This window comes from Glycine soja, chromosome 2 (assembly GCF_004193775.1).
Source record: "Glycine soja cultivar W05 chromosome 2, ASM419377v2, whole genome shotgun sequence".
In the NCBI taxonomy this organism is placed as follows: domain Eukaryota; kingdom Viridiplantae; phylum Streptophyta; class Magnoliopsida; order Fabales; family Fabaceae; genus Glycine; species Glycine soja.
The window spans coordinates 4,876,236-4,893,246 of NC_041003.1; the positions used below are offsets into that span (position 1 = coordinate 4,876,236).

Consider the following 17,011-nt stretch of genomic DNA (forward strand, 5'->3'; position numbering starts at 1 on the left):
TGTGCTACAGAAATTAGACTAGTATATATACTGAAAAGTATTATTATTTTTTTAAAAAAACTGATTGTTTTCCATTTTGTTTCCTATTTTCTTCTCATGAGTAAGTCTTCCCACCTGTTATGAATCATCCATCAGACAAATCAAACCATGAGGAGGCGAGCGCTAACAGAATAGGAGCAGGATTGCTGAGTTGGCATTGCAGGATTGGGCCCTTGGATGATCCTGTTGGGAATATGCTTTTTTTGTTAGGATAATTGTTGCAATTCTGTTATTGCTAGCTTTCTCTAGAACCTGCAAAAAAAAGGAACGAGTAATTAGCAAATGAAGCTTATAAATTGTCAACCCATGTAATGAATTTGCAAGCAGAAATCAAAGTTTCTTTTCCTTATCTTATCCCTTTCTTTGGAGGAATTCTGGGCCTCGAACTCCAGAAACACCTGCACTCATAACACCACCTCAGTTAAAAATTATTCTCCTCCCATTGACTACGTACAATCTCTCCTCTCCTCTCCCCTCTCATTCTTTAAACAACACAGTGCACGACTTCAATTCATATAAACCATATATATCCTGTACAAGAACAAGTCTTTCACCCTTTAACATTTCTATTAATATCTTTAATGATTTTATATTTTTTTGTTTTTATCTTATTTAAATATTAATAAATATAAAATATATAGTTTATAAGAAAATATTTGATAATTTAATTTAATAAACTATAATATTTAATATATTTTATTTTATAATGATAAACTCATAAAAAAATTGATAACTAATGTGCTTAGTTTAAAAAAAATCTCATAATACTTAAAAACTCTTTTCAGAATGAATTTTTGTAATACATTATAAATTAATAACATTTTTAAAAAATATTTTTATGTATTTAAATTATCTTATATTTAAATAAACACGTGAGATAAGAAGAATATATGTGCAATGCAAAGGTTTGATAAATTTTAATTTGAATAATTATAAATTCATATATTTTTTTAATTTATACATCTTGTATATGTATTATATCAATATTGTTATCTTGAGACACAACAAATTATGATTGTTTTCAATAGGGTTAATAAGATAATATATGCTCAATTAAAAATATAATTATTTTGATTCAATTTTAATGTAATTTTATTTAATATAATACTAAACATTTTAAAAACGTAATAATTTTATTTATTTATATTATTTTAAAAAATATTAAATATAAATAATACTAAATACTCACAAAAAATTATAATTTAATCAGATGTGTATCCCACTAGTATATTATTAAAGTATTAAAATAATTACTCATCAATGTCAAACCAAAGCTTAGTGAGCTGTTGTAGGGAAATCATATCTTACTAGTTATAACACGAATCTAAAGAATGATCAAGGGTGAAATCATATCTTACTAAACTTAGCTGAAATCCATAAGCATTCCATAGTGTTTTATATTCTTAAAATAAATTATGATCAAGATTTATAACACGAATTCCAAGAGTTTGTTGGCCATATAAATGCAAGCCCCTATATGCTTTTGTTTGTATGTATTTACTTTTTAATTTTTGCTATAGGTAGGATGAATACTTACATACAAATAGTTAGGGAATAATAATACTACAGAACGCGTAAAATGATAAAAATAACGAGGTATAAGCAGGATCCCACATTGCTAGGGAAGGGAGCTGCTCTCTTGCAAAGGACATGTTCAAAAACAGAACAGTGTGTGCTATCGCTCTTCTGAGTTGAATTTGGTCCAAGCTTCCTGGATATTGAAAAGGAGGCAAAGAAAGGAAAACAAAGAAAGCCAAAATGAGAGGTCGATCATAATAATCAATTAATAAAGTCCAAGGACTAAGATGCTCTATCGAACTTGGATAGATCAACTTGCCAAGTAAGAAACAAAGAACAGAAGAGTGAACATTTATTGACATTCAAGCTTGGGGTAGGAAGTTTGTCAGGATGGACACAAAGGGTGGACACAAAGGGTTATGTGCATACTTTCATGTGCTAACGTGTAAGTGATGTGCATGTGACTTGATAGATTTTAAGTTATGCAACATTATTATGGTTTGCTCTGACAAATCCTCCTTTGCAGATGGTTCAAAATAAATCAACTGAAAGATGGCATGCATGACATACCTTTAGGAGATCAAAGACCTTCTCACATATGTATTTGTTTTGAATACTCGCTCCGCGTTGCTGTAACTTGTCAGGATGGACACAAAGGGTGGCCTTCCTATAAGCCTTCTTTACAGCAGCAGAAGTAATGACGTCCGTGAGTGGGATTGGCTGCCACCCACTATCAGGCCCAAGAATCTGACAAAATGAAAAAATTAGATAAGGAACAGCAAATAGAGTTTTGTTATGAGGATAAGCATATGTTCCTAATAGGGGGAAAAAGGATGATATAAGGAAGTTAAGCCACCAATTTAGTCTCATCTGTTTGAGACTTGTTTAGTGGACCTTCAAATGTCACCCTTACGGTGTTGAGTAAAAAGAAATTACAGCTAAGAGAAGAAAGGAGTGACATGTGTTATTTCAGAATACGAAAACCTACATATTGCAAGGTTGAAAGTAATGCACGCAGGTTTCCTTCTTTTCCACTTGACCACCTGCGGACTTCAGTATCCAGAGTTTCTGCTAATCTCTGCAAAGAGTAACAGACTGGAGTAATCAACAAAATGTGGAAACAACAATTCAGAAGCTAAAAAGAGCAACTGTTTGGATATAAGCTCACATTTCTCTCAGCTTGCTCTTTCTGAGCTACAAGGTCACGCATGTTCTTTTCTTCCAAAGCTTTTGCCTTACATTCACACAAAACTCATGGTCAATCTCATTTATTTTATATGTACAATTTATGCATGATTAACATAACAAGGTTGAAGAACTTACTGCACGCTCAGCTGTTCGGCGATACCTCTCCAGTCTAGCTCTACACCTCTGAGCTGATTCGCCTTCTCGTTCTGATCTTTCAGAAAAAGAGGAAGCTACAGTAGAGGATAATGCCTGGTTAGGATTATATCAAGTCGAAGCAGTAAAATGTTGATTGAAATTTTATATTGAAGTACTGCAGGGGTTTCACACATCACATACCACCATAAACTGAGGAATATGGATATCTGGAATGAGTGAAGGAGGTAGAGTTCTGACAACGTGGATCCAGCATATCCTGCCATGCAATTATTATAAATTCAGTAGGCAATTATGCAATTGATCACTTGCATATTTAAGTGGATCTGTGTATACTTACTGAGGATGAAGAGCCCTGTGTTCCACCATTTCTGAAAGAAACACTAAATTTGTCAGAGACAGATCTCTCTAATCGTTCTCTGGACTCGAATGCAGCTCTATCAACCTTTACTTTTTCCATTGCACGCTCTCGAGCCTCAGCAGTTGCTCTTTCTACAGCAGTTCGCTCTGCTTTCAATCTGGCTTCTGCAGCTGCCTTATCAGCATATGTTTTGTCCCTGGCCTCAGCACATGCCTTTTCAAGTCTTTCTCTGGCCTCAGCCAGTGCTCTTTGTCGAGCTTCTGCAGTTGCTCTCTCAAATGCAGCCCTTTCTGCTCTCTCACGAGCATCCGCAAATGTTCTATCACGAGCCTCCAAAGTTGCTTTATCAACTGCTATCCTATCTTTTTCTCTTTCCCTTTCCCTCTCAGCCTCCAGCATTGCTCTGTCAACAGCCATTCTGTCTTTCTGTCTTTCCCTTTCTCTCTCCATCTCCTCTTCTATCTTTCTGAGACGGTCTTTTTCCAACTCTCTTTCTCTTCTTATCCTCTCACCATCTTTGTCAACTGAGGCAGAAGTTTCATCAAGAATTTTCTCTTTGCTTCTGGTGGAATGTGATACATGAGACCTTTGAGAAGGTTTCTGGATATTTACCGGGTCTTGCACTGTAGCAGGTTCAGCAGCTATTGTGTTCCTTCTGTAATCGCCATTTGTTACAATTTTCCTCTCTCTACTTTGAGGATCAAATTCCATTTGAGGGGCTGTCTTAGTTTTCTCAGTCCTTGTCATTTCACAACTAATACTATGCTCATCACCATCAACATTTGTTGCAGTGGAAGCCGCCTTTCCTGAATGCTCTGCTTCTCCTTGGGACATTTCTGAAGCTCCTTTTTTCCCTTTATCCTTTAGATTTTCCACACACACCTCTTCCAATTTCTTTCCACCAACTATGCAGTCACTTCCTGTCTTTTCAATTTCCTGGTCAGAAATAGGGTCTTGACATACCTCTGGTTTTCGAATATTTTCTTCATGAATGGAGGATGACTGAGCTGCCAGAAGATTTTCATCACTCTCTGTTTTCCATGCCTCATTGGTTTCTTTTGAAAAACTCATGTTTATCCCTTCTCCACCTTCCATTTGTTCCAAAGGTTTGTCCAATCCCTTATCTTTTTCATTCTTATCAGCATCTTTGAGCATCCTCTCAGATTGCTTGGAGTGACTATCCTCATATGATATAGCCACAATTACTTCCCTGTCAAATGCTTGGTTTGATGGGCTCTCTATTTCTTTCTTCCTCTGAGCCTCATTTCCACTATACATTTCTAGCTCTGGAGCTTGTTTCAGAACTTTCTGAACCCCTTTGCTATCAATCACATCTTTTAGTCTATTTCCTTTTCTATACCCATCATAATTCTCACCAAGTTTTTCTTTACCTTGATCTCTTTCATATGCCTCATTTTCCCCCTGCTGGAAAGGCACTCTAGTTATTTTCTCATTCATTTCCAGTTCAAAGTCTTGTTGAACTCCCTTTTCATACTGTACCTGCTCAGGAGCATGCTTTAAGCCTTCATCATTTTCTTCCAATTTAAAAGAACCTTTAAGACTTTTCTCAATTTCTTCATTTTCACATGTCTCTTTCAGTTCCTTCTTGTTCTGAAACTGTTTATCTTGTTCAAGGATGACTATATTTTCTCTTTTGCCAGTCATATTTTCCTCAGGACTATCCAGATTAAAGGTCTCATTTGATCTTTCAAATTTTTCCAGCATCACAGAACCTTTCACCCTTTGCTCAACCTCTGCAACTCCAAGAGCAAAAGCTTCTCTTTGAATTTTTCCATTTTCTTTCATCTTAGACTGCTTGAGCTTTCTCAAACTCAGTTGTTGCTGTTCATCCTCTTTGAGTTTTTTCTCATTTTCAATATGTTTTGTGCTCTGCTGAACTTCATTTAGCAGTTGTCTATCAACCTTTTTTGGTTTCTCACCCTCCACTCGTTTAAGCTCCCTGCATTGTGTCTCGGGCATGTCTTTTAAGCTTCCTGATTGGTCAACTTTAGGTACTTTCTTGTCAGTTTTTCCATGCGAGCGAACAATTCTTGCCTTCTCACTCATTTCAAGCTCAAAGATATCCACCATTTCCTCATTCTTCACATTTTCTCTCTGCCTGCATTCCTCATTAGATGATTTAGATTTCTTAATGATTTTTCCCTGTTCATAAGCCCCATTTCCTGCTTTAGATTTCTTCTTGCTTTCCTCAATGTTAAATGCTTCTCTTTCTTTCTTGCCATGCTCATGTATTCTGGTATCTTGTACCAAACTCTTTGTACTACTATGATTTATGGGCTGAATTAACTTTCCAGATTCTTCTGTTCCCACCAATTCAAAAAATTCAGTTGCTTCTTTCCATGTCCCAACTCCAGTACTTCTATCTGATTCTTGAGATGACCTGGATTCCTTGATGTGCTTTTCCTCAAACATTTGTAGAAGTCTTTCCTCTTCTAACGATTCAAGAGTTTCAGGGGCAGCCTTCCTAGTTTTCTGCCTTTCATCTGTGGCAGAAACTTTATTTTTGCCAATTCTCTGATCACAAGTCGCCTGCATTCCCTCGTCATTCAAACTATTAAATCTAGTTATATTCACACTCACCTTTGCTTCATTATTTTTTACATCATAACTTGAATGTACATTGCTTTGGAAAACCCCTTTCTTCCTCTCCTTTAATTCTTTGGCACTCCTAGGTTTTGCTTCCGGTCTGTGCATGACTTCTTTGACAGCAGCAGCAGATGAATTCATATCAACCTCCACATCAAGGAAGGGTGGCGAAGTGTCACCTAGAGTCTCTTCAGAATCAACCCACTCATTGTTTGAATGAAATCTACTAGTGAGCTCCTGTATTGCATCCAATGCAGGTGGTGGCCGAGAAGGGGGTGGCACTTGAGAGGCTAGAGTTCTGAGGCAGATGTCAGACACAGTTACGAATGTCTCACTGGAATGAGAACCATTTCTGTTGCATCCGTCATGCCGATCTAGATCACCACCAAGAACCAGTTCACCAGAATTAAAACTACCCGGTTGGGAATCCATTTTTCTCAGATGGTTTCTCTTTGTCTGCCTTGCATTATATTCCATGTCAAGGTCAACATCATCAACGACCTGTAAGGAAGGATCAGTCCTATGAAAGTGTGTGGTTTCATCAAATACATGAGTGAATTCAAGATCAGCACGCAGCTGACTTATATGACTTTTCCCCTTCGATATATCTTCATTGCTTGTACCATCAACCTTATGATACGAAATGTTGAACTCCGTACTTCCATCAAAAGGCCGCAAATGATCTCCATTTGACATACCTTGATTATTTCCAAAAAGCTCCAAGTCTCCAGAAAATGAGTGAGTTTCCACCGGTGACCTACAGATTATGAAAGAACACAATTACATCATTGCAATAATCGAATTCCAATCTCAGTAAATTTAAATATATATAGAAACCAAAGATCAAATAATAGGTATAAAGAAAACAAAATCACGCAACGAAGAACTTCTACAAGCACGCACAAAAATATTGAAAAGCAGACAAAAAGCATTTGGCATATACAAAAAAAAGTCCATATACCAAATATATCTGAAAATCCAAAGAATTCACCGTTTAATCGACGAAACCATAATTACCATTTACCATCCCTGTTTTAGTCAGGGGAGGGGAGTAAGATTAAAACTTAAAAAAAAAAAAAAACGCAGCATCTTCAAATTTTTCTGTAAAAAGAAAAAGGAATTTTATCAGAGAAATAAACCATCGAATATTTGAATTGAACAATAACTCTAGTTCTTATGAAATAACCAGAAGCAGAACCATAGTTCCCGTTACTTCTAAAAAAATCTTCGCTTCAACGGCGAAACTAAAATCACACACTAACACTAAACTGCAAAAACTTAAAAAACTCAAAAATAAAAACAAGTTCGATACACTAACGGATCATGCATTTAATCAAACATTCAGAACCAGACGGTAAAGTGTAAACATTAAGAGCACGATCGCATTCATTCATACCAGTCTTCTTCTTCTTCATCATCATCATCTTCTTCTTCGGAGACACCGTGGCGAAACAAGTCTTCATAGGAGAGCCAAAAGTCGAGGCCGTCGAAGCCACGGAAGATTTCGGAGTAGTCGCGCGCGGCGTTTCGGAAGTCGAAGAAGACCTCGCCGGCGGCGTCGAGCGCCGGAAGATCCAGCACCGGAATGGCGGAGGCGCGCGGCTCGTGGAAGCTGGCGAAAATCTCGCCGTAGTCCTCGAAGCACGGCGAGAGGGAGTGGTGGTGGCCGCCGGCGGTGAACTTCGCCGCTCCGCCGTAGACGTGGTCGTATAGAGTTTCGGCTGGGAAACCGCCGGTGCCGGCGGTGATTTTCTTGTCTGGAGGTTGCCGAGAATGCGCCACGCTTTCCATGAGAAGTAACGTTAGGGTTGTTGTGTTGTTGTTCTTACGCTTTGTCTCTATTCGCTCGCTTCTTTTTTTTTTTGCTTCGTTTGTTTTTTTGGTTTCTCTCTCTTGCGCGTTCTGGCTCTGTGTGAGTGCAGACTCTGTTCGGCGTCAGAGGAGGAGGACGACGAAACGAGAAAAAATGAGTGATGAAATTGAAAATGGGAAAAGGTAATGACGCGAAATGACCAAACCAGCCTTTCTTTTTTTGGTAATAAATTTGGTCTCCATTATTTCAACCAGCATAATCGAACTTAGAAATGATAACACTCCACTTTTTTTAGCCATATTTCTTTTTTCTGTATAGCACATGTATATTCAAGGACTCCAATCCGAAATATCTCTTAAGTTAAAATAATCTTATATTAGTTAATTTATGCATTTGATGGTTTTTAACCATATTATTAGTTATTAATATGAATTATTTATTGCATTTTCAATAAATAATCTCAACTAATAAGTTAGATATGTTTATTTTTCCTTCACTCACTTTTTTTAGTTACAAGATTCAAATTTAATATTTTGTTTCAGTTTTAGCTAAACCATTAACTTGTTAAAAATATAGTATTCTCTTTAACACACTTTATTAAGAATTGAAATTTGATAAAAAAAAATACAAAAAATTATAAATTTTACTTTTTATTTAATAAATTCACTCAATTTTATAATTTATAATAGTAGTAAATTTTAATCAACAATAAAACGTGTGTTACACAGTATATTGTCAATACTTTTCTAAGACTAAAATAATGCATGTACTTTATAGTTTATAACTTTATATTATTAGTATATGTTATTTAATCACAAATGATTAATGATGAATTTTTTTTGTATAATGACTATAAATAAAAGTTAATTATTTTTTTCCAATCCACTAGTCATCAGAGAATTAAACTTTATTTTGATTGTTCATTAGCTTTACCTCTAATATTAGATTAGATATGCTGATATGGCAGCAAAATATTTAGGTAGACACAATAGTGTCGTATTAGTAGTTTTATTAAATATTGGACCACAATGTTATAATTAAAATAGTAAGAGACTTAATTATAAAAAAATAGTAAGAGACTTTCTAAAAAGAAAATAATATAAATAAAAAGGAGTTAATTTGAGGGGGAAAATGTGCGAAATCAAATGAAAAAAAAAAAGATAGAGGACCGAGACTAAAATTACAATTACAGCATTAAAAAAATTACAGTTATTAATTAATTTTAAACAAAAAAAAAAAGTTATGCGATGGTGCATCCGCAGGGATATTTTTTCGTTTTCTTTGGTCCCAAAATTAAAATAAAGTAACTGATTGGAATAATTAAAATACGGAAATGTAAGTGGTTTGCGTTAACAACGCGGGAAAGATGAAGAGTTGTTAAGGTTAACGTTAGTAAGATGGAGACATGCTTCGCTACTTTAACGCATAAAAGATCTTCTAACATCGCAGATAAATATATATTAATTTAAAAGAAGAATACAGTGATTTTTTTTAATTTTTTGTTTTTGGTTTACTTTAGACCTTATTTCAGTCACTTTTGTTTAAAACGATGTATAATCAGTATATAATAAAAATGATTTTAATAAAACTCTTTGCACACCTGGATATCGACTATTTAAGAAAGTGTTTTGATTGAAGTTTGAATACAATATTTTCATCGTATGTTAAAAAAATTGGAAAAGGTTTATGTTAATTATGTTATCACCATGAAATTCTTCGGCATATTTTTAACCAGTAAGTATTTCAAGCAACGCATGGATATGATTATAAAAATCTAAAAAAATAAATTAAGAATATTAAATAAAATTAATTTTATTGATCAATAATTATTTTAACGATGATAGATATAAATATATATATATATATATATATATATATATATATATATATATATATAGAGAGAGAGAGAGAGAGAGAGAGAGAGAGAGATTTAGGTCAAATATATAGATATTTAAAACTTTTAAATTTTTAAATTCTCAAGTTTTTCTAATTAATAAAAATGTATATTTAGGATTTACAAATCACCATTCTTTCATATTTAATTTTGATTAAAGAAAATTAAATATTTATTAATGGAATTACGTAAAGTTAAAATCTCTAAGAAAGAAACCAATACTATTAATTTGATTTGATTTAGTGTAAAAATTTATGACACGTATCAAAACATAAGAAGACACTTGACTTTAGGAGAAGAGTATGATAAAGTTTTATTATGAAGATGAAGAATGAGCTCTTAAATTTAATGTATAAATAAATATAAATTTCATAACAAATTAAAACTCAAACAAACAACCCTAAAATCCTTGGCAGAATAAATTTTTGATCAGATTTTTCACGTTGAATTTTGTATAGTTCATAAAATCGAATAAATGAATATTAGTACCAGATTATTTCAATTTTCTACAGACAAGTGCTGTGGTGTTTGTTGTATTATTTTGGTGGGAATCTAGGGGACCTTTTGTTTTTGCTACAAAACAAAACCGAGAGACCTTGCCATTTTATTTTGAAGCATAGAGACAAAGGTGACGCACTGATCCAACGTAGGACTGTAGGAGTCAGATTTCTTGTGTCTAATCTAAACTATACTCAGTTGAAAGATCCTCAGTACAATGCTACTCGTCTTTAATATATTTTTTTAATTGCTACGAACTGAATTTCCTAAAATTTTGGGAATGGATAATACGATTATTATTTGAATTTTAAATTAAAAAATCATATATTTTGAAAATAAACACATTCAGGACTAACTTTTCTGACACACTTTAGTTATCTTTAATATTTTTCACAATAAAGTAAGAAAAAAGTTTTATACATAAACAATATAAAATAATTTTATATTATCATATAGTATAATAAATTTATTAATTTTTATAATAATCATTTTAAAAATCATAATAATAGTTATTTATTATTGATTGATGGCTATCAAAAATTTTACATCAACCATATATAAGTATAAAACAATAATTTATATCCCATGTTCCTGGTAAATTGTCGTGAGAGTTGTTTGAGGTTGCTATATCGCTGTGTTCTATGCACCATGGGGTTTATTTTATTTATCTACTACGCACTATGGCACTACATGGTTCAAAATTCAAATGTTGACTCAGAGATCATTGTCCATTGGAGTTGTATACGAAATAATTTATACATCAGTGAGCTTTTAGGTGTATTGTAAGTTTAATTTCATTTGATTTAGATACCCTCAAAGTAAAGCAAAGGTTAACACATTAGGTATATGATGTTTACAGCCTTAAAAAATGAATTGAGATTCCAGTTTGCTTTCTTTGTGAGATATACATTCCAAAAAAAATCACTCCTTCAAAGAACTTTCATTAATACGAAACTCTTGACGTTTGGTTAATGTTAGAAAAATCAACTTTTCCGGAGTCTTATGTTTTACATGTGCAACACCAAATTAATTAATTCCCAAAATGTGATCCACACATATGTTGGCACAAATAATATGCACAAAAGTTTAATCCAGAAATGCACCCAAATGCATCACATAGTAGTAAAAAAAATGCTATATAGGCACACTAATACGCAGTACATATGTAGGTTAGGACCAGCAAATGGAGTCCCAAATTGCACCCAAATGTAAAACAACACCAATGTGCACCAAAATGTAACACTACTATGTAGTAGTCCCAAATGCAGAACATGTGCAGCACCAATATACACTAAATGCAAATTAATATGCACCAAAATGTTGTATATTTACATTAATATACATCACTAATACACCAAAGTGCAGTCCCACGATGAACCAAAACCATAAATTAGTCATATGCAAAATTATAAACTGGACCTATGTCTTTCCACACACACATGACACACCCCACCCCCAACCCCCATTCTAGCGGTATTACGCCTACAACTACCTCTATGGTGAAGTTGAAAGTATGTAAATATACACATGTTCATAATAACTTTTTTTTCTTCTAAGTAAGTAGAGTTTACTAGTGTTTTCTGGCTTGGTTTTGGCACCTCTTGTGCTCAAAATGAGTGTTATTAATAATATTTTCATCTTTTTCCTTTGAGAAAAAAAGTAGAGTTTACTAGATAAATTATACAGAATTAATTTCTTTAATAAAAGTTCACACAGTGATATACACATTCCCGTATAAATACATGTAGCACACCAAAATGAAAATTTAGTTTTCTACTCTACCTGTTTCGCTATTACAGATTCACAGTTGTAATCCATTCTGTTATTGAGTAATTATTTTATTGAATTACTATCACTTTCCACTAAAGAATCACAGTCACATCAGCATACAACAAAAGAATTACTATCACTATCCAATATTCGATTCATCTTGTTTTCAGCAGCTATAGAATGAATGCTACGTCGGCAAAAGTAGTTGTTGAGATGACACTATGATCATATATATGGAATAAAGTTTTAATTCATAATCTTATTGAAACAGTTTTGATCCATAGAATAGAGCCAGTACATCAGATATCATGATAAACTCACATTTTCTGCCAATCATTATCCGAAATGGCATTTTTAAAATAAAATTTTAGAAAAGAAAAAAATGTTTGGCCTTAATAATATATCTTCCCGAAGTCACGCCCAACCAATAGAAAACAGGAAAATATGCCTGAGAAGAAGTATCCTAAAAAGGCTATAAAAGTATATTCAATGAAAACTTGAGTAACAAGTTTAAAAAATTATATAAAATGATCTATGTACATCTAATACGCACACGCGCGCATGCGCCATGATCGTAGAACAAAGATTATGTTTATTACTTCATAAAAAAAGAAAATCATTATGATTATTCCCATAATACATTAGAATTCAACTACATAATTAGTGGTACAGATATATTATCTTGAAAAAAATGACACACCACAAATATGTTTCGTATACTCAATTAATCGCGTAAGCACAAAACAGGGATACCACTCAGCAAAAAAAAACAAAAACAAAATAAAACAGCTAGGGATACAAAAATGAAAACGACTTTTGATTTTTGAATATTATAATCTTATATCTCGCCCTTTGGGTCAGTTTTTTTAATTTTTTTTTAGATAAGTATTATTAACAGAAGAAAATTCTCTTTAAGTTGAATAAAATTATAATATAGGATAAAAAAATTTCTTCCAGTTATTTAGTGCAATTGCACATCAAGATTCAAACTCAAGATCATTTGTGAAGTAAAAATAATTTTACATTCTTTAATTCATGTGTTTGATATAATAACTTTGATCACTTCTAACTCAGTTCCAAAATTTGATTCATTAATAAGGATTATTTTTTATTTATACATTATTTTGAACATATTATTTTTTCTTGATATCTTGAGAGTGAAATTTACATAAAACATATACATGTGATTTAATGATGACATGATAATAAATAATACAACGGATAAATCTAACAATACCTATTAAGATAGGTTTTTGAAACTATCTTGTAATTTGAGTATTAGTCTATCTCGATTTTAAAAGCTAACACATGAATTAAGTGTTGTAGTTTTTAGAGACATGATTTACATGCATGTATTGTTGGGGAAAAAAATTATTTAAAATTATTTTAATATGTGTGCTATTTCAATAATAGATTTTTTTTTTCTTTTTTGGGAAATTGATTGTAAAAATATAAAAAAAAAACTTGAGTGTTTTCTTATAAAGTATTATATTCCGGTTTTATACTATTCGATCAGCGTGAAAATAATTCTTCTTTTTTTAACAAATATTTTATTTTTCTTTTTTATTATTTTATTGTGAAGATAAATACATTTTTTGGATAAAATATTTAAATATAATTTATTTCTATTTTTTAATAAAGTTTCTTTGTATATAATCCGTTATTTCTGTTTTAAATACTATAAATGGTTGCATTTGCAATCAAATTACATAATTAACCTTTTTTTATATTTTTTTACAAATGATTTCAAAATTTAAATTTATTCAATAATCTTTGTCAATACAAGACTCTGATAGCTTAAACATTCAGATATAGTAATAAATATTCTCTTTTCTTATTATCATTGTTTTTTGCATCCTTGAGTGCATGGGTTCAAATATGTCTTTGTGTAAAACTTGAAAAAGCAAACCAAATATCTGAAAATAAACCTTGATGAGATGTGAGATGATATTAGTAATATTAACCCTTTAAAAAATGTTTAATTTATCTTTTATAAATATATTTTCTATTAACATGCTTTTGAATCATTTTAAAGAACACGCAATTATAAATATTTTATATAAAATTAATATATATATATATATATATATATTGTTTGGATGAATTTTAATTTTTTAATTATTTTTTCCTATTAGGTAAGTCTACTTCTATGCACGTTACCCTCTAATTATATATGTTATTCTAATCATATGATTAGTCAATCTCTAACATAAAAAAAAGATTCGTTAATTTTATCACTAATTAAAATTAAGAGCGAAGGACGAAAATGAAAGCAATTTTCTAAGGAACCTTTTATTTTTCAGTTGGATATATAATTTAAGATAAGACAATGAACATATTAAATGTGAGAAATGAAATGGTAGAGGGTGCACGCAGCTTGAGCTGGCAATATATCGATGGAAGCTGGTGGATGATGAGGTTTGGCAATCTTTCTAACAAAATACATCGTAAATAATGGAATTGACATGCATCATATCCATATTGGGGTAGGTATATCAATATCACCTTGAGAAGGTTCTGATAGTGATAGTGATTTACAGCATTAAATTTGAAGGCTAACTGTCTCCAATAGATGTTAAAAGCTGTAGCCATTGCTGAGTGGACGAGAATTAGGGACCCCACTAGCTGAATTAATGGTTGCTTTCAGATCAATGTTGATTTGAACTAGGGACTTGCAATGAGTGAGGTAAATACTAAATAGCTAATAGAGATCAGAGATAATTTTACTTGCTAAAAGTAAAATATAATCCATGGCATTAATCATTCTAGCTGTTCACACATCTTTATATTGCCTATCTGAATTTTATATTTGGTAGTATGCTTATCCAAATTTCAAATTTGGTTACAAAACATCCATCATGATTTTAGTGCATGAATTCAAAAGGAAAAGAACGCGTTTCTTCGGTTGCAATATACTAATATTTAATGAAAGATTTCAGCATGGCATGTTTTCTTGCTCCGGGGATTTTAATAATCTGAGATGAAACATCATGCACTTTTTCCCTGCTGCCTAACACATATATATAGGCACATTATTTATTTTTATATATATGTGGGTGCATGTTTTTCAATTAATTAAATTATCATGAAACAGTCAAACATTGCCGGTTGCTGAAGAATTCTTCAACATATAAGTAGGTATAATACCATTACTTGTGTTATACTATATATGTTTCTTACCCTATATTAATTAATAGATATCTTTCCAAGATATGGCAAGCACTAAACGCAATTAGTGGTTTTTGTCATACATGAATCTTGAGTTTGAGAATACAATCATATGTTTAAACGTTATGGAATTAGGCTAACGATCGAGATTATTAACATTGTGTCTCTCATTATTAACTAAAGTTCATAAAGTTCTTTAATGTAAAAAAAAAGTTTATAAAGCTTTATCATGTTTAAGTTTAATAATATAATTTTAAGGACTTTTGTAGTTTTTTATGTGTCCTTAGAAATTATTTTACGTAAATTAGGAATGTCATTGACTAAAATTACTAAACTATTTTATAAAATAAGAAAATCGAAAAAATAATAAAATAATACTGATACTCATCAATATAAAAATGCACACTACAAAAAAAAATACTATGCTTGGAGCTTGGAAGAGACAATGATGGAGCACAAGTACACTAAAAAGAATGAACCTGGTCTTGGGAATCTCAAATTCTGAATACAATTTAATATTAAGTTTATAGTATGTATAATTTTTTTCGTGGATTGATCAGCCAAATAACATTGAGGTGTCTTCTTTAAATCTTATCGTCACTTTCGTGTTTGCCTCCCAATAACCTGTCAAGGCACGAGGCATCAACAATCAACCACCATATAATAAGCTACCCACTTCCACAATTTCATATGCAATATTTTATATAAATTATTATATGCAAAATTGTACATGTTTTTGTTTTATCAAATTTATTTGAGTTTTTAAATAAATATATAATTTAATAACCATAAAATACTTTTATCTTCTTAAATATTATATAAGCAACTTTCTGCACTTATTCTTAGTTCTGTGCTTTAAAAATTAAAACGAATTCTTTAATAATTTCATGTTCCTAAGATTCAAAGGGTTCTTCTTTCTAGTAACTAAAACAGATTCAAAGATGTTAAGCTTATGTAAGAAAAGAAAAGAGAACTAAAGAAAAGTAAGATTCAAATCTAACCAAAACGGTTTCAATGTTTTTTCACTGGTGACCAATCACATTCCAGTGAGCTTTCCGTCCTTGTGGTTGTTCCGACATTTTGGATGAACGAGAGTATCTCTTATTATCTTCAGTCGAAAACTAAAACTTAATCTTTCAAAATATTAAAATTTATTTGAGAGATTAATATATTTTAATATATTTTTTCATCATAATCATAAAAAATTAAACTTATAAATAATTATATATCTAAGATATAAAATTATTTATCAATTATATCATATGAAATTAATGATTATTCTGTCATTTAAGTCAAATGATTTTTTTCACTGTTTGTTTAAGAAGATTTGAATTCAAGAAATCATAGAAGATAATAGGGTCCACTTGATGGTTGATACCATATAACCAAAAATCCAAAGAAAAAGGAGGGGATTAGTGGGTCCTTGTGTCCTCTACTTTAATATTGAGTCACGTATACCAAAGCTCGTATTCGCAGACTCATCATGCTGCCACTTACTACTACTCAATTTCTTTGTTTCATACTACTCAATTTCTTTTTGTTTAATAATGTGAGTATTAATCATACTACCACCACTCCTATCCATATAAGAAAACGTTATACGTACACAAAAATCTTAGTCATAATCTTATACATATAAAGAAAATCTTCTAATAATCAATTATGTCGTTTGTTTTTATATTGCTGCCCAACTTATACAAGTTATTGATCAAATTATGAGGACTTTCAGGCCTTCTTAACGTCAATTACCTTACTATGTATATTTAAATTAACAAAAGGTTAAGTCTAGAGTGAATTATAATTAATTATGAAAATCGATATTTATAATATTTGTAAATTCTAGATTATTCTCTTTGGTTAAGCTGTTTTTCTAAAAAAAGAATTGTCTATAAGATATGACATTATTTTTAAAGAAATTGTCTGTCAGAAATGACATATAAATAATACAAGTTTGGCTGGTAACTTTATTGCAGATCCTGGACTCGGGTTGATGCTTATAAAC

At 31.6% G+C, this 17,011-nt stretch overlaps 1 protein-coding gene across 1 annotated transcript; it reads right to left on the bottom strand.

The window, feature by feature from the left end:
• Nucleotides 1-1,407: 1,407 nt before the first annotated feature.
• Nucleotides 1,408-7,886, bottom strand: LOC114382144 (auxilin-like protein 1). Its single transcript, XM_028341382.1, has 8 exons — nucleotides 7,263-7,886; nucleotides 3,239-6,623; nucleotides 3,082-3,157; nucleotides 2,881-2,975; nucleotides 2,726-2,791; nucleotides 2,546-2,635; nucleotides 2,128-2,304; nucleotides 1,408-1,750 (listed from the first exon to the last, which is right to left on the bottom strand). The coding sequence occupies exons 1-8, from the start codon at nucleotides 7,655-7,657 to the stop codon at nucleotides 1,715-1,717; spliced, it is 4,320 nt and encodes a 1,439-aa protein (XP_028197183.1). The 5' UTR covers nucleotides 7,658-7,886; the 3' UTR covers nucleotides 1,408-1,714.
• Between the last annotated feature and the right edge of the window lie 9,125 nt (nucleotides 7,887-17,011).